Source organism: Cricetulus griseus, chromosome 7 (assembly GCF_003668045.3).
Source record: "Cricetulus griseus strain 17A/GY chromosome 7, alternate assembly CriGri-PICRH-1.0, whole genome shotgun sequence".
NCBI classification, from domain to species: domain Eukaryota; kingdom Metazoa; phylum Chordata; class Mammalia; order Rodentia; family Cricetidae; genus Cricetulus; species Cricetulus griseus.
The window spans coordinates 3,418,570-3,437,512 of record NC_048600.1 but is presented as its reverse complement, the minus strand read 5'-3'; the positions used below and the strand labels follow the sequence as shown (position 1 = coordinate 3,437,512).

At 43.3% G+C, this 18,943-nt stretch overlaps 1 protein-coding gene across 3 annotated transcripts in view; it reads left to right on the top strand.

Annotated features, from left to right (window-relative positions):
* Rnf212 (ring finger protein 212) overlaps positions 1–11,479 on the top strand; it is a 66,042-nt gene extending 54,563 nt beyond the window's left edge. For 2 of the 3 annotated variants that reach the window (XM_035447473.1, XM_035447475.1), the window contains 4 exons: positions 835–898; positions 8,357–8,429; positions 10,566–10,729; positions 11,299–11,479. In XM_035447473.1, coding sequence (XP_035303364.1) covers positions 835–898; positions 8,357–8,429; positions 10,566–10,729; positions 11,299–11,411 — 414 coding nt within the window. In that variant the 3' untranslated portion in view covers positions 11,412–11,479. Of the gene's footprint in view, positions 1–834; positions 899–8,356; positions 8,430–8,695; positions 8,862–10,565; positions 10,730–11,298 lie in introns of all 3 variants that reach the window. The other variant, XM_035447474.1, reaches the window with a different exon arrangement.
* The last annotated feature ends 7,464 nt before the right edge of the window (positions 11,480–18,943 follow it).

Genomic DNA, 18,943 nt, shown 5'->3' with positions numbered 1-18,943 from the left:
TTAGCACAGACTGCCCCTCACTGCTCAGCTTACCTCTTGTACATTCTCACTTCTTCCAGTGTGTGCCCACTCTACCCTGGGCACCTCCCCACTCCCTTGCTCCCTATCTTAGACCTCCCAGAAGTTCAGATCCCTGTTACGTATCTCAGCTCCTCGGGAGGCTGACATCTACTTCCACATTTCCTCCTAGAGCCTTGTCTCAGGGTTGTACATGTACTTTGGTTCTCCAGATCTTCACATTAATAGTGAAGAGGGACCCTTATTTATAAGGGGTTCAGGTCAATCAGCTTCAGGTTTCCTTAGCACCCAAGTAGTTAGGGTGAGCTAAAGATACTGAAGGTAACAGGCATGGTTGGTACCTTGTGGCTGAAAAAAAAAAAAAAAACAGAATTCAGTGAGTGAAACTTGAAAGTGGAGTGTCAGACCACATATAGGCAGAAGTCTTCTCTGAGTCAGGCAAGGACAGTAACATTACCTATCCTCCTAGTGTCTTGGGGGAGAAGGAGGCCTAAGCAGGCTTCAGCAAGGAAGCTGCAACCAGACCATTTGTGGTCTTACTTGTCCTTACTCTCCTGATACTCCTAAAGGAATTGAGTGGGGTCCTGCATCGTTTACTATTGCAACCCTTTGCCCTGCCCTGCCCTGCCCCCTGCCCTGCCTGCCCTGCCTGCCCTGCCCTGCCCTGCCCTGTCTCAGCCTGTGAGGCTGTCATCTAGTGAATAGGTAGTTGTATCAGAGGTGACAAGATTGCAGAGCTAGGTTTTCAGAACAGAATTGGACCCTCACAAGTGGCAGTTTGGAAATTTCAATGGCTGTTTTCTTTTGCATATACAGCCTGAGATGGCAGCAGGCCCTTCAAGAATCTCTCTGATTAGTCCACCTCAGGATGGACGCATGGGTAAGTAAAATTTTCTGTGAACTTACTTCAAATCCATGCACAAACTAGGATATTTTCCCTGAAAGTCACATTTCACCAAAGTTGTCAGTACTTACCTACTTATGGGCTGTCCTCCACTAGCTGGCTGGGAAATTTTGTGTTCACCACAGCAGAGATACTGTGAACCATTGTAGGACAAGCTCTTGGGATAATGCACCATGGAAAAAAACTCATCTTGTTTTACTGTCTCCTTGTAGCTTAATCAAACATTGTTTTGCCTCTTTATTTGCTGGTAATTGACTTGGGTTGCTGGTTCATTGCCCTGGTAGCTCTTGTCCAATGATCCTTCCAGACTCTGATTCTTCTCATGTGAGCTCCCTAATATCCACAGCCCTCCTTGCGCACTGGGCACTGGGTGTGAGAGCTGTCATTACCTAACAGATAAAATTCCAAAATCCACAGCCTTTCCATCCTCATAGTTCTAGGAACCGCATGGCCATTCCCCCTGCTCTGACCTGGTCATGAGTAGAGAGAAAGCTCTGTGAATAAAATGCTTGCAGTGAAAGCATGAGGACCTGAGTTCAATTCCCCAGGTATCTACATGAAAAAACAGGTACCACAGTTTACATTCCAGTGCTAAGAGAGCAGAAAGAGATGGATCCCTGGAGTTCACTAGACAACCATTCCAGCTGAACTGGCAAGTTTCAGATTTGACTACTGGCAAGACTCATATATCTCAAAGACTAAAGTAGAGAATGATTGAGGAAGCTACCTAGCATTAACCCCTGGGCTCTAGGTGTGTGTATGTATACAAACACACACACACACACACACACACACACACACACAGAGAGAGAGAGAGAGAGAGAGAGAGAGACAGAGACAGAGAGACAGAGAGATAGACGACACAGACACAGACACAGACACAGACACAGACACAGACACAGACACAGACACAGAGAGAAACAGTTAACATGGTTCATAAAATGTTACCAGCCACTGTGTGGTGTCCTTGGTTCTGTCTGGTTGGGAATGGTGGGTAAGTGAGGAAGAGCTCTGTCAGTGCTGATGGTCTTGGCAGCTGTTATAAGCCTTGGCTTCTTCTGCCAGGCTGCAGGCAGGAGAAGGTGCCATTCTGTAGTGTTATGATTTATGTGCAGGCCTCACTGGTACCTCAGTATTAGGAAACTAGTGTTATAGTGATTATGTAGGCCTGGAAAATTAGGATTTCCCGACCCTTGACAGTGACTATCGTTAAAGCTTCAATATCTAAGAGGCCACGATTCCCCAGATTTCAGGCCTAGGATGTCTGAAACCTTGGCTTTGGAGCTTGGTCAATCTCCACAACACTTCAGTTGCCTCTCATTGCTGTTGCCACTAACACGGCCACCACTAGACACTGGGTGGAATAAGGCTGAGTTCTCAGACAACCATGTAACAAAAGTGGAATACATGTCAGACATGGACCACAGACATTATTAATGTTTCCTGTGTGAGAGATCTATGGTTCCAGATCAGCAACTGTGCATCAGTGATATACCAGGTAGAAGGGCCATCCCATGATGCCCACAGCACCAAGCCCTTTGCTTTTAAGTAGGCAGGACTTCCTGGAAGGCCCATAGTTGCTGACACTTCTGCTGCCTCTGCTATTGCTACTGTTTGTATTATAGTTAGTGATATGGCTTTTGCCACTGTCACCACTGTGACAGTCACTGTTTCCGTGCCTCAGCTGCTGCTGTGGTTCCCACTGAAACTACTTCTACAGTTATTGTTCCTACCGTTGCTTCAACTTTCTTCTTGATTTAACCAGCTCATCCTGTCATACTAATTATGAAAATCTGAAGTAGGCAAGAATACTTAAGAGAAGACTTTTATTGGGTCTAATGTTTCAATACCCAGATGCAGAGTAAGAAATATCTCCAGACTGGCTTCAAAAGTGAGTTAAACAACCTACTTATACAGCCACAGAGAGGTTTGCAACAATGACAGCCATTATCATGTAAATGGCCTGCTTCATTCACCAGTTATGGCATTGTCGATTTTATATAGTCACAATCCCTCTATCAGATCAGCAGAGGATATGCTTCCCTCTGTCTTGGTTGAAAACTTAACTGAAATTTGTGATAGCAGAGTCTAGCACAGCTGTTTGAAATCATTGTGGCAATGGCATGCATGCCTTTGAGAGCTGGATCTGTGCTTCAGCAGCAAGCAGCTCAGTCAATGCTGTCATAAGGGTAGTCCAACTGGCTTCTTGACTGACAGTCCTTAATTCAAGGCAGCCGTGATACCAGGAAGGAGTCTTTTATTATTATTATTATTATTATTATTATTATTATTTCATACATTACATCCTGACCATAGGTTCCCCTCCCTCCAAACCTCCCAGTTCCTCCCTTACCATTCCCCCCCCATCCAGTTCTCTCTTTCCCTTCAGAAAAAAGGAAAGATAAAAAGATCAGGCCTCCCAGGAATATCAACTGAACATGGCATAACAAGTTACAGTAATACGCACAAACCCTTAAGGCTGGACGAGGCAACCCAGTAGGAAGAAAGAGTTCTAACAACATGCAAAAAAGTCAGAGACACCCCCACTCCCACTGTTAGGAGAGTCCCACAAGAACACCCAGCTACACAACCATAATGCATATGCAGCTCAGATCCATACAGGTTCTGTGATTGTTGCTTCAATCTCTGTGTCCTCTGCTTAGTTGATATGGGGGTTGTGTTCTCACGGTGTCCTCAACCCCTTTGCCTACAATCCTTTGGCTGTGAATCTCTGCATCTGCTCCCATCGGTTGCTGGATGGTAGACACCCATCTGTGAGTATAGCAGAATATTGTTAGTAATCATTTCATTGTTTTTGTTTGTTTGTTTGTTTGTTGCCAGTCATCTTCTATCCTGGGTCTCTGAGTGGTCCAGCCTCTGGCTCTTGACCATCCAGGCAATATTAGGCATGAACTCCCTCTGGTGGTGTGGACCTCAAGTTGGATCAGTCATCGGTTGGCCACTCTCACAAGTTCTGCACCATTATTACTCCGGCTAATCTTGTACAGGCAGGACAGATTCTCCGTCAAAGGTTTTTTTGGCTGGGTTAGTGTTCCAGTGCCACTGCTGCAAACCTTGCCTAGTCATAGAAGATAGCTAGGTTAGGCTTCTTCTCCCACATTGCTAGGGTTACTGCAAGTTGCCACTGTGCTAGGTTTCCATATTACCCAGCAAATGCTTCCCTATTTCCACTTGTTTCTCCCAGTCCTCCCTGCCTGATCCCTCCCGTTTCCATCCCCACTCACCCCCAGTTCACAAAAAAAAAAAAAAAAAATTAATTTATTTCCCCTTCCCAGAGAGATCCATGTGTCCCCCCAGAGCCCTCCTTGTTACTCAGCCTTTCTGGATCTGTGGATTGTAGCAAGGTTATCCTTTATTTAACAGCTAATGTCCACTTATAAGTGAGTACATACCATGTTTGTCTTGCTGGGTCTGGGTTACTTCACTCAAAATAATTTGCTGCAGATTTCATGTCATTGTGGTACACTGTGTAAATATACCACATTTTCTTTATCCATTCTTTTATTGAGGTTGTTTCTAGGTTGTTTCCAGATTCTGGCTATTACGAATAAAGCTATTATGAACATAGTTGAGTTTGTGTCCTTGTGTTAGGATGGAGTGCCCTTTGGGTATATGCCAAAGAGTGGTGTAGCCAGGACTTGAGGTAGATGATTCCCAGTTATCTGAGGAATTATCATATTGATTTCCATAGTGGATGTACAACTTTGCCTTCCCATCAGCAATGGGGGAGTGTTCCCCTTGCATTACATCCTTGACAGCATGAGCTGGTTTTGAACTTAGGTATTCTGACAAGTATAAGATGGAGTCTCAAAGTAGTTTTAATTTGTATTTCCCTGACAGCTAAGGATGTTAAACATTTCTTTAAGTGTTTCTCAGACATTTGAGATACCTTTGTTGAGAATTCTCTGTTTAGATCTGTACCCCATTTTTAATTGGATTATTTGATTTGTTGATTTCTAGTTTCTTGAGTTCTTCATGTATTTTGGAAATTAGCCCTCTGTCAGCTTTGGAGTTAGTGAAAATCTTTTCCCATTATGTAGGCTGCTATTTGTCCTATTGACATTGTCCTTTGCTGTACATCAGTTTTTCTGTTTAATGATGTCCCATCTGTTGATTGTTGATCTTATTGCCTGCACTGTCAATGTTCTGTTCAGGAAGTTGTCTCCTGTGCCGATCCCCACTTTCTTTTCTATTAGGTTCAGTGTGTCTGATTTTATGTTGAGGTCTTTGATCCACTTGGACTTGAATTTTGTGCAGGGTGATAGATATGGATCTATTTGCATTTTCTTCATGCTGATACCCAGTTAGACCAGCACCATTTGTTGAAAATGGTTTCTTTTTTCTATTATGTATTTTTTGCTTCTTTATCAAAAATCGGGTGTCTATAGGTATGTGAATTCAAGTCTAGTCTTTGATTGGATTCCATTGATCAACCTGTCTGTTTTTAATGCCAATACCATGTAGTTTTTATTACTTTAGGACTGTAATACAGCTTGAAATCAGGGCTGGTGATACCTCTGGAAGTTCTTTTATTGTACAGGATTGTTTTAGCTATCCTGGGTTTTTTGTTTTTCCATATTAATCTGAGTGTTACCCTTTCAGGGTCTGTAATGAATTGTGTTGGAATTTTTATGGGGATAGCATTGAATCTGTAGATTGCCTTTGGTAGGATGGCCATTTTAACTGTTAATCCTATTGATCCATGAGCATGGGAAATCTTTCCATCTTCTGATATCTTCTTCTGTTTCTTTCTTAAAAGGCTTGAAGTTTTTGTTATACAAGCCTTTCATTGTTTGGTTAGAGTTACACCAAGATATATTATTTGTGGCTGTTATGAAGGGTGTTGTTTCTCTGATTTCTTTCTCAGCCCATTTGCCATTTGTGGATAAGAGGTGTACTGATTTTTTGTTGCAGTCAATCTTGTATCTAGCCACTTCACTGAAGATGTTTATCAGTTGTAGGAATTCCGTGATAGAATTTTTGGGGTCTTTCATATCATCTGCAAATAATGATGCTTTGACTTCTTCCTCTCCAGTTTGTATCTCCTTAATCTCCTTTGGTTGTTTTATTGCTCCAGCTACAACTTCAAATACTATATTGAATAGATATGGAGAGACTAGACAGCCTTATCTTGTTCCTGATTTTAGTAAAATTGCTTTGAGTTTCTCTCCATTTAATTTGATGTTGGCTATCAGCTTGCTGTAAATTGCCTTTATTATGTTTATGTATGTTCCTTTTATCCCTAATCTAACACATTTATCATAAAGAGGTGTTGGCCGGACATTGGTGGCACACAACTTTAGTCCCAGCACTCAGGAGACAGAGGCAGGTGGATCTCTGTGAGCTAGCCTGGTCTACAGAGTGAGTTCTAGGGCAGGCTCCAAAGCAATACAGAGAAACCCTGTCTCAAAAAAAAAAAAGGTGTTGGATTTTTGACAAGGGCATTTTCAGCATCTAACAAAATGATCATGGGGTTTTTTTCTTCCATTTGTTTATATAGTGGATTACATTGACTAATTTTCGTATGTTGAACTACCCTGCATCTCTGGGATGAAGCCCACTTGACAAGCTTCTTGATGTGTCCTTAGATTGGGTTTGCAAGTATTTTGCTGAGTATTTTTACATCTATGTTCATGAGAGAAATTGATCTATAATTCTTTCTTTGTTGAATCTTTGTGTGGTTTGGGTAGCAGGGTGACTGTGGCCTCATAAAATGAATTTAATAATGTTCCTTTTGTTTGTGTTTTGTGAAATAATCTGAGGAGTTTCAACATTAGCTCTTCTTTGAAAGTCTGGTAGAATTCTGTGCTAAAACCATCTGGCCTGGGCTTTTTTTGGTTAGAAGATTTTTAATGACTCCTTCTCTATTTCCTTGGCCATAATAGTTTATTTAAATTGTTTATCTGTTCTTGATTTAACTTTGGTAAGTGGTATCTATCAAAAAATTATTCACTTCTTTTTAGATTTTCCAGTTTTGTGGCTTACAGGTTTTTAAAGTATGACCTAAAGATTCCTTTGATTTCCTTGGTGTCTGATTTTATGTCAGCTTTTTGTTTCTGATTTTGTTGATTTGGATACTTTCTGTCTTTCTTTTAGTTAGTTTGGATAAGGGTTTGTTTATATTGTTGGTGTTCTCAAAGAACCAACTTTTGTTTCATTGATTCTTTGTATTGTTTTCTTTGTTTCTGTTTTGGATGGGCTTCCTTCTTTTTCTTCTACAGCTTTTAGGTGTGCAGTGAAGTTGTTAGTATCAGATCTCTTTAATTTCTTTTTTTGTTTTCTTTTTGGTTTTTCAAGACAGGTTTCTCTGTGTAACTTTGTAGCCTGTCCTGGAACTCGCTGTGTAGACCCGGCTGGCCTCAAACTCACAGAGATCTGCAGGGGTTATTTCAGTTTCCTGTGTCTGTTGAAACTTGCTTTGTAATCAGTTTTGGAGTATATCCCATGAGGTGCTGAGAAGAAAGTGTATTCTTTTTTCTTTTTTTTTTTTTTTTTTTTTTTGGCACTCGCTCTGGAGACCAGGCTGGCCTCGAACTCACAGAGATCCGCTTGCCTCTGTCTCCTGAGTGCTGGGATGAAAGGCGTGTGCCACCAATGCCCAGCGAAAGTGTATTCTTTTGTGTTTGAGTGAAATGTTCTGTAGATATCTGTTAGGTCCATTTGGTTCATAGCATCTGTTGGCTCCAGTATGCCTGTATTTATTTTTTGTGTGGATGATTCGTCCATTAGTGAGAGTGGGGTATTGAAGTCTCCCATTGTCAATGTATGAGGGTCGTCAACCCAGCAAAAAAGCAGAGATTGTCAGACTGGCATAAAAATTCTACCTACATTGTGTCTATAAGAAATATACTCAATTTAAAGGTACAAATAGGTGAAGGAAAACCTACAGAGCAGACATCATGCAAACAGCAACCAGAAAGGAACTAGAATGGTTTTTATTCATAGCAGAAAAAGTAAATTTTAAGATAACTATTGCTAGTAACAAAGGAACATTTTATGATGCTAAATGTTTACTATATTAGGAAACTAAAACAATTACTGTGTGTAGACAATAATCCAAATATATGGGGTCGAAACTCAGCTGGTCTGGTTGGCTCTGGGCCCGACTACTGGCATCAAGCTGCCAGTTTATTTGAATTGTTCACATTATCTTCAAGTTGAAAAGGGGCATAGGTGAAAAATAGAGCACATGACACATGTTCCTTCTGTGGCAGTGGGAAGGGTTTGGGGTGCATGGTGGCTAAGTAGTCACACTCAGAGCTGCCTCGAGTCAGAGATGATCTGTGGGTACACATGCCACCTGATACTGGTCACATAATGGAGCCATGACCACACCTGCAGAGAAGCAGCAGCAGGTATGATCCGGGACTGTGACACACTAAAACTATGCAATGTGTTTTATTCCCTCCACAGGCAGTGTCTCCTGCCGGGGAACCCAGCAACTCAGCTTGACACCCAGCCATGCAAGCATGACATCGGCTATCAGGTAGGTCCTCATTAGGGTAAAACATAAGCCAAACAAAACTTCCAGCCAGTGTTGAAGTTGAAAGGTTGCCTCTTAACCCTGTAACCATGTTTGGAGAATGCTATATATTTCACTTTATAGTTTGAGTTTTTTTAATCTGAAGTATTACTTAGATTCCTGAAAAAGAACTACTTAATGGCTGCACAATAACTCCTTAAAGAAGTAAGCTAGGGTCACAAATGTTTCCTGTAAAAGCCAAGAGGTAAATAATCTTGCTTCTCATACAGCTCCTCACTCTGCCTTTGTATGAGGAGTGTGGCTGGAGGAGTAGAAGCTAGCAGTCTGACTGTGCCCCACAAAGTACTTCACAGAAGCAGTGGCGTGGTCTATGGCTATGGTATACCAACTCTAAGGACATACCTTTCACTCAGCCACACCTTTCTCTGTGGACAGGTAGGTGGTTCCTAGTGTCTGTCACACATTCTGAGCACTCAAAGGCCAGTCTCCAGAAGGCAAGCCCTGCTCTTTCAGCTGCTTTCCTTGAACATCCTACAATGCCATATCAAGTCTGCATTTACCACCCACCTCTAGCTAACCCAGCTGCAGTAAGCACATGGCCTGGTCCATGTAGCCATGTCTGCTTCTTGGGCTCTGAGGTTATGTGCATTTGTCCATTGGTTGAAGTGCCTGACAAGAAGTTTTGCCCACCTTAAGGACTTTATCCACCTCCCCCCCTTCTTTGAAGCTGGCTCATGCTGAAGCACCAGCCTTACCCCATTCTCTGCTGGCTTTTGATTCCCCTGGTTGGTGCTGTATTGTGTTGTTACTGTAACCCAGTACCCATTTTTCTGCCTTCTCTAGACTACATAGTTATACACACAGGGCAAATATGTTGCTGAGTGCCCTGGCTCTGTTTGAATCATCTGTGGTAAAGATGGCAGCCGAGATGGCTACCTAGCGAGTATTGCAGAAAGGGCAGGGAAAAGTGAGCATAAACTTGTTCTGTGATTTCTGTGGAAGGCACGAAGTGTTGTTTGTTTGTTCTGTATAACTCTGTGGACCCTGGCCTCACTGGCAGTCCCTGCTCATCCAGAATGTACAGGTAAGAGAAAGGTTAGTATGTGTGGATTTAAAAAAGGAAGATAGGAATGTGGGCAAGTAGGTTTGCTTGTGAGCAGTGTGCCCACAAGCCAACTGTTCATGAGTTACAGAAGTTAGCTACCCCAGGATGAGCAGTGTCCCCAAGAACTACAAGGTTCCAGGGTGTCCAAAACCCATAAAATCTAGAAAAAGTAGAGATTAGCAAAGAAGAGGAATCCAAGGGGAATCCAGTCAGCTGAATGATAGCACCATGCTGAGTATAGCCTGTAAGGTGAGTCTGGGGAGCCTGGTCAGCACACGTGTCAAGACTCATCTTTCTGGAAGCAGTAGTCAAAAACATTGTCTGAACAAGCTTGCCAAGAAAGCTTCCATAACCTTAAGAATGCTGAGAATAAGCCAGGCATTGGTGGTGCACTCCTTTAATCCCAGCACTTGGGAGGCAGAGGCAGGTGGATCTCTGTGAGTTCAAGGCCACCCTGGTCTACAGAGCTAGTTCCAGGACAGCCTCCAAAGCTACACAGGGAAACCCTGTCTCAAAAAAAACAAAAAACAAAAAACAAAAGCAAAAGAGGATGCTGAGAATGAAACCTGGAGCCCTTGGTGTCTAAAGGATGAGTAGAAAGATATAGGATGGCCTGAGAAAGCAAGATGGTACCACATGGTGAAAAGGGCTTGGGGAAGGTAGAGTAAGGTGGCTTCTAGGAACAGGTAAATGCAGGCTGACGCTGGCTGTGCTGACAGAGCAGATGGTGAAGTTTTAAAGACCCTGGCTCCCTTTGTTCCTGTTGAGTAACTCATTTTCATGGACCCTAAGGAAAGTGAAAATGCCTCTTGACTGTGGTCCTAGGGTAGCTGACAGAATATGGACAGCCTCCTGAGTGGTCCTGTTTACCATCTTCTCAGGCTAGAGCAGGCCTTATTCATCTTGAGGACTCAGAGCGCGTTTTTTTCATCAAGAGATGACCTTAAAGGCCACACAGTAGTCAGAGCTCGGATGACCATATTACCATAAATAAGAAGAACATCTGTGACTGTTTTTGTTTAATTTGTTGTTAGAGTTCCACCATTGCAGATGCCCTACAAGGAACTATCGCCAGCTCCCGTGTCACAGCTATCCAGCAGAGCAGCAGGAGGGCCTTCTCCCAGTGTTAGTAGCTCATGGACTGGACTACCCCGGCCACCCATCAGCATTTCAGGCCTGCTGCAGAGGCAGTGTGCAGGCAAGTGCTCAGCTGGCTTATTGGCACCAAGGCTGCTCTCATAAGCGTGCATACATGAGGTGTTTATGTAGATAACATGTGGTGAGGACAAACACCAAACCTCACACTCCTCAGTTTCTTGGCAGTAGTTCAGAAACCCATTAGTGCTGGTTCCTGTCTCCATGAAAGAACTAACCTGATATGAAATTTTAAAAACACATGTTTAAGCCAATGAACTCCTTTTTTCAACTTTTTTTGAGTTTTTTGTTTGTTTGTTTTTTGTTTTTTGTTTTTTGGGGGTTGTTTTTTTTTGTTTGTTTGTTTTTGTTTTTGTTTCTCAAAACAGGGTTTCTCTGTATTGTTTTGGAGCCTGTCCTGGAACTTGCTCGGTAGACCAGGCTAGCCTCAAACTCACAGAGATCTACCTGCCTCTGCCTGCAGAGTGCTGGAATTAAAGCTGTGTGCCACCAACGCCTGGCTCAACTTATGTTTCTTATTTGATATTTGCATTCTTGTTTTCTTCAGCAGTATAGAATTAAGAAGTCATTTCAAAGCTCACAATTCCTTACATCTCTTAATACTTCCTATAGGGTCAACGTCCCCTAGGGGGATGGACACTGAGAAGATGAGCCCATTCTTGCCTTCCACACCTGCAAATCCACGCTCTACAGCCAGCCCCTGGCATGTGTGTGTTCCTAGGTAAATATCACTGTACAGTTCATTCTAGAGAGATGGTGTAACTAAATAAAGTAGCTTTCTGATAAAATAGCAGTCTGGATAGCCTTATAGAATTTTTTGGCACCTGTATTTGGCACCTGACACTGTAGAATTCTCATAAATGTGGCTATGGAGGCAAAGTGAGCAGCCACCTGGGGCTCATTGTCAGGGTTCTCCAGTTATAACTCTCTGGAATTCAGGATGTCAGGCTAGTGGCACACCATAACATATGTGCACAGAACAACCCCCCCCCATGGATGATTCCATTTCCTCCTTGTGTTGTGGGTTTGCAGTGGCATAGTTCTGTTATTTGGAGTGTGTGGTGCTATGTGCCATGGGCAGATCTCTGCAGAGACCTTGCAGGTAAGGCCTAAGGGCATAGAACCTGTGCTTTGTTGAACAGCAGACCCTTCCTGTGGAACACATCTGGCACTCATAGGTAAGTGGCATGTATCTCAGTCCCAATCCCTCTGTCTCTCATAATTCAACACCCTAAGGTCTCGGGAAGGGGCTAACCCTTTACTTTCTCTTTGCCTATAATTTTGTCAGAGAACATGTCTGGTTCTGGAGAGAACATCCACTCTGCAGATAGGCTGAGGTGCAGGCAAACTGCACACTGAATTATTCTGTGAGTGTTGTTGCCAGTGTTCACCTCCTCAGGAGGCTATGTGACCCAGCCATGGCTTTCCTCAAAGAGTGCACTTGATCCTAGAAGAATGTGATAGGTGTTCAGAAATCTTGTCGTAATGTACCTGTTCTAAGTTGATTCCATTCCCAGAATTTTTTTGTAAAAATATTTTTATAAATTCTTTGTAAATTTCATGCAATGTATTTTGATCATATTCACCACTTAGTCTTCTTTTTGTTTTGTTTTCTTGGTTTTTTGAGACAGGGTCTCTCTGTATTGCTTTGGAGCCTATCCTAGCACTCGCTCTGTAGACCAGACTGGCCTCAAACTCACAGAGATCTACCTGCCTCTGTCTCCGGAGTGCTGGGACTAAAAGTGTGCACCACCAACACCCAGCCACCACTTACTCTTACTCTTTAAAAATACTTACATTATTTTATTTCATTCTATGTTTATGTGTCTGTGTGAGTATCTCTACATATGGGAGAGCAGGACTCTGCTGAATCCAGAAGAGGATCCCTTAGGGCTCAAGCTAGAGACATTAGTGAGCCACCTAACAAGGGTGCTAGCATCTGAACTCTGGTCCTCAAGATTGAACAGCAAACATTCTTTTTCTTGTTATTTGGTGTAGCTTGGGCAGGGCTGAGTGTTGGCTTTTGTTTTTGTTTTTGTTTTTTTAAGATAGGTTCTCTCCCATAGTCCTGGCTATACTGGAATTCATTATATAGACCAAGCTGCTTGGAACTCACAGAGATCTGCCTGCCTCTTCCCCTCTGGTGCTGGGATTAAAGGCATGAGCCACTACACCTAGTTAGCAAGCACTCTTAATCCCTGAGCCAGCTCTACACCTCCAATTCCCAGAAATTTATAAAATCCATGTTTATGATATAAATATTTTCTGTCATATAATGAAAACATGATTACTTAATGCTAAGATGTCAAATAACTGTGAAATGTAAATGATCTGTGTTTATGATACCTCAGTGTGAACCTTGAGCCTAACCCTAACCCCAGGGGTAAGGTGCAGAGGGGCACAGTAGACCGAGCCCCACACTCGTGACTGTAGTGTTGCTCAGGGAAGCAGTGTTGAAAACAATGCTGAGGGACCCAGCATTGCATCACAGGAGCCCTGGGTCACAGGGACTCATTATTCTGACGTTATCTTAAATGTATACAGTTTCTTCCATTGCTTGAATTATATTCTACACATACATTTTTTAAAGTCTTTTTTAAGATTTATTTATTTATTATGTATACAGTGTTCTGTCTGTCTGAACGACAGAAGAGGGCACCGGATCTCATAACAGATGGTTGGGAGCTACCATGTGGTTGCTGGGAATTGAACTCAGGACCTCTGGAAGAGCAGCCAGTGCTCTTAACCTCTGAGCCATCTCTCCAGCCCCCTACACATACATTTTGATACCATGATTTTTAGCATTTTATACTATTTTATTTTGTTACAGTTGAGCTTTAGGGAGCCATTTAGTTCCGGGGCATATTTGGTGGAGTTGAGATGTTTACCTTGTTGGCCCTTTCATCAGCACTTATCACTAACACCAGTCCATCTGTTGTTCTTTTCCAGTAATCTTCACTTAAGGAAACATGTAGGTAGCTGCCCAAACCCTGCTACTTGCACAAGTGGTAGTACTCCAAGGTGGGACTCCTGGGAGTCTCTAATCAATACTGGAAGCCCACATTCATCCCCCAACAGCAGCATAGAAGTGTGAATTATTCAGAGACAAGGTGTCTGGAAGTCAAGGGCCAGCGGTGGGTGGTGGGGGCAGCAGAGAAGACTGTGGAGGGGAAGCACCCTGACCCTAGAAGAGCAGTATCTTCCCTGCTTGCCACAGTCCCGCCTGCAGTCCATCCATCCACAGCTGAGCTCTGCCTTGGCCTTGGCCTGTCATGATAACTCAGTGGCATGCTGTGTCAGATGGTCACTTTTATTTCCTAAAATCACAATGTAGCAGAGTTCAGAAGTCACCTTTGGCTCCTCCCTAACTGTATAGATGTATAGGCCTCCTTTCCCTGTGAGCATCCCTCTAAGCCAACAAGTGAAGCCCTTGCCAAGAGACCCAAGGGAGCATAGCTACAAGTGCTTCATAGTCTCAATATGTGTTACACATGACCAGGAAAATTAACACAGTTGTCAATATTTTTTGTTTGCTAAGTTTCTGAGTTTGAGGGGGGAGGAAAACTTTTAAGACTAAAGATAATATGTTTATAAACAGAAAATGTCATCACCACGTGAGATTCTGAGGGAATATTCTAGAAGAAAGTGACCAAGAGGAATTAAATCTGAAAGGTTTTTATTTTACATTTAAATATTTTTGTGTGTGTATGTATGCATACAGGTCAGAGTTAGTTTTCTCCTTCTACGTTGTGAGTTTTAGGCTTCAAACTCAAGTCATCGGGCTTGTCAGGGACCGTCTTTACCTGCTGAGCCATCTCACCATCACTAGGCTGTTCATTGGAGCCAGAATGAGTAAGCTAGTGCGATGTTCTTTAGGCCAATGTTACAATTCCAATTCAGATTGGACAAACCAATTCCTTTAAGATTTTTGCTGTTAATAGTGATATTTTATGAAAATGAATGAAAAGACAGTCATTTTAAGTGTGGTGTAAGAAAGTTTGGAACCAAACTATTGGTTACAGGTTAACAGTGGAATCTCAAAGCACAGATCCATTTATGTGGGGCAGTGCCTTCCTGGGGAGAACACAGCTCTGCCACTGCTCATTCTGGTACACTAGGGGGCGCTAGACCACACAAGCTGGAATTGCTCTGAGTCCCTGTCGGATTCATTTCACAGAAAAACAAGCCATCTATTCAGTGTAGCATTGTGAAAGGTTTAGGCAGCTGAAGAAACTCACAAAGGGAAGAATGGGATGATGAGGTCAGAGGCAGAGTTTCCCTGGTTCCTCTCCAGTGTATGTGCCTCAGGATCTAACTGAACCAAGTTTATCAGTGACACTAAGGGGACATACTGGGAGCAACTGTGTTTCCCTAAAAGCTAGGGTATCTTAGGAGTGTTCTGTATACAACAGCAGGACAATGAGCCCAAAAGTAAAGACTATCACTAAACTCTCAGGAATGGAGCAGAGTCCAGCAGCCTTAGGTTGCTCACACTGGATTCTTATTTAATAGGTAATCAGTCTTATAACATTGTTTCTCATAGCTAATCTCCTTAACTATAACACTGAGTGAATATTTTATGCTTACCCACTATAACTATCTATCTTCATTTCTTCATTGTCCTCCTTCTTGAGTGCTTGTTCCACATTGCCACCAACCCCAGCTGTTTGTTTTTTGAGACAGGGTCTTGCTGTGTAGCCCATGCTGAACCCCTCAAGTCACAGGCATAAGTCCTATTAAGAATCTTCCCAGAGGCTGGAGAGATGCGGCCACAGTTAAAAGCACTTTCTGTTCATGCAGAGGACCCAGGTTTGGTTCCCAGCACCAATATAGTGGATCACAACAGTCTGTAACTCTAGTTCCAAGGGATCCTGTAAATGAATAATAAATGACTCAGAGACAGATATTTGGGTTCAAGCTGAAATCAGAAAAGCAAAACATCCAGCCACTAGCTCTTACCTCTACCTCAGGCTGAAAGGGCTGTCCTGTCCTCAGTGTGGCTGGAGAATAAGTCTCTGAGACTGAATACTGAGTACCCCACTCCTATCTTATATACTTCTCTAGAACTGGCATTAAAGGCTTGGGATCCCAAGTCCTGAGATCTCCTTTGTGTGAGCTGTTTCTCTTTTAGACTGATTCACTCTAAAGTAACCCTGAGTGGCCTTGAACTCACAAGAGAGCCATCTGCCTTTGTTTCCTGAGTCCTGGGATAAAAGGTATCACCATTGCCTGGTTCTATGGCTGTGGCAACTTTGCATTTTGATCTCCAGTGGCTTTATTAAATCATAAATAATATATCACCATAGGATCCAACCCCCCTCTTCTGACCTCTGTTGGAACTACATGCATGTGGTACACAGACACTTGCAAACAAAACACCCATACACATAAAAATAAATAAATCCTTTTTTATCTGTTCCAATCAAGTTTGATGGCACTTGCCTTAATCCCAGCACTGAGGCAGAGAGATTTGGAGGTCTAGGCTACACACACACACACGCACGCACGCACGCACGCACAAGCACAGAGAGGCCCAGAAGATGGGAAGGGTTTCATAGGTATATAGGAAACAAGAGGGATCGGGGCTCTCACAATGGCCTTCTAACACAGGACAGGATGGGGTGGCCCAGCTGAGGTCTCCATAGAGATATAGATCTCTGTCACTTTGCTACATAGTGGGAACAGAGCCAATAGTAAGTGGCCAAAGAAGTCCTGAGTATGAAGGAGATGAGAGGTCCATACAAGTGCTGCTGACTGGGCTGGGAGGCTGTGATGGAGAACATCCCTAGGAGTGGGAAGAAACCCCAAGAGGAGCATGAGCAATGTCCCACCCAGATTAGAATGGCTCAGGAAGGCAAGGGTGGCCACAGAGCTGTGGGCTAAGTTCATGGCTCTAAGGGAGGCTCAGGGAAGGGTGGCAGACAGTGACATAATGGCAGTCTGCAGACCTCTCATGGCAGGGGACCATCTTGTTGAAAGCTGTGGCCAGGCTTAGTGATAAAAAGCCTTACTACAAATTGCTCCATATCTACATCAAGGAGTCAGCTTAGGGCCCAAGCCCAGTGAGTGGGTGACTGGTCACATCAGCTTTCTCTAGGTACCCTTGTAGGAGAACTTGTGTAAATATACCTTCAGATGAAAAAGCAGGCAGCACTATGCCTTTTGCTCATTTTAGGGATTGTTTTTCCATCTATGGAATCTTCTCACAATTCCATACATATGCATGGTTTTGAAGTCAGATCTACTTACTAAAAATTTCTAAGACCTCTAACCCCTACTTTGTTTGCTCTCTCTCTCTCTCCCTCTCTCTCTCTCTCTCCCTCCCTCCCCCTGTCACTTTTCTCCCATCTTTACCTGTTTTCTGTTCACACTCCCATCTCTGTCTCAGTGAAAGGCTCTTGAGAGGATGCAGCACTTGCCCACATTGGCCACAACTAGAACCCAAGTATGTCCATTGAAAACAGTAAGTACTGTGCCTCATTCACATTTCTCTGAGCAGTAAATACTTTTGACCTTCCATGATGTTATATTTCCTCTGCCCCTTCCCACTTTCTTCCACAAACATATCTCAACGATATCCTAGACACTGCTTGGAGAGACATTCTTTCCCTACATGAACTTCTTGGCTTCCCTAGTTTTCCAATGGTTTCAGCACTGTCCCTTCTTATGTGTTCTTGCTGAGCTGACCAGATCCTAAGTTCAACCTCAATTTCTGCCTTTCTTGACTTTCCATCTCTAGGACTCAAAATTCCCTGACTTCTGGCAGAGATTACATTTTTAGCTTTAAATTTTCCATAAAGACTAAAGTTAAGATATTACCTTACAATATATGCTTTTCAAAAATGAGTGGTACCTCTGAGTACTGTTTCCTAGTGGCAAACAGAATCTGCTACTAATGGCATGCTTCTGGAGAGACCAGAGTGCTTAGCCTCAGCTATACGTGTGCCTCTCCTGACCACAGCATCCAGACAGTTGCTGGTATAGGCCTATCATTGAGAACTAGAAGTCATAGGTTGGGACTGGGAAGAATAACAGTGTGGAGACCCCTGCATCCTCCCATCCGCCAGTACCAACAGAGTTTTTTATTAGAAAGGAAAACAGTTCAAAAGCCCCAAAACAGACAGGAAGACCTAGGACCCAGGCTCAGGAAGTGGACCAACATGCAGGAGATGGGTTTAGCCAAATGACCCAAAGCCCTCTGCTCCAGCCACCTCTGTGACCTGTCACCACAAGATACTCTCCCTTGAGCCTGAGTCACTCTTAGTTGGCCCTCCAAGCGGTAGTGTTCGTCCTGACCAGGCCCAGAGGAGCCCTGGGCTCCTAGCCAGCTTCCCAGGACAGCACCATGATACTGACCCAGCCTGAATACCAAATGGAGTGGAGCACAGCTAGACAGCCTGAAGTGTCAAACCTGTGCCTCACAAACACTTAAGAAGCCATGGCTTCTCAAAACAGGACAAAAATTCAAACACAAGCAATTGTAAATATGAAGGGATGTTTTGAACAAGTATTCAGACCAGGTGGAAATTCTTAAAATTCTTAGGTGATAAATTCAAGCCTTCACACTGACTTCACTGGTACTGAGAGCATTCTGTTGGGTAGAGATGGCACCAGAGGAAGGAGAGCCTGGGAGTAAGTGTGGCCTGCAGCATGATATCCTTTAAAGTTCTACCTTGCCCTGGCACATATTTTACCCCTACCAAGCCCCACTCCAGATCTTCCTGTATCAGTACAAATTGGTCTACAAAGCCCAAAAGAGACCCTACATTCCCACAGAGAAATGCCCACTGGGGAGCTGGGCAGAGAGATGCAAGCCATTCATCACTGCTATTCGAGTCTCCCAGGCCATCGTGTTCCAACTGCACTTGCCCTTTCATCAGAAGTGCCTATGGTTACCTTGCAGTTTCAGATTGATTTCACAAAGTCATAAAATTTGCAATATAGATGTGAATTAAAAAAAAAACAGCTTTTGACACCCCAGTGAGTATATATTTGCATGTGCACACGTGGTGTTTGTTGCACACACTCCTGCATGTACTCAGACATGCTTGCTCTTGTCTGCCCAAATTTATATTACACAGTTTTATTGTGAACTATTGGATAGTTGCAGGTTTTATGAACTAATGTGTGTTTCCTATAGTTAGCCTTGAGGTCCGCCACAGACTAGTTCCTTCCCAGGACTATGTTCCAGCCTGCTCAGTCTGGTATGTCTGGATCAAGTCTAGTCTGGAACTTGTGCTGCATTCAGTACCTCTTT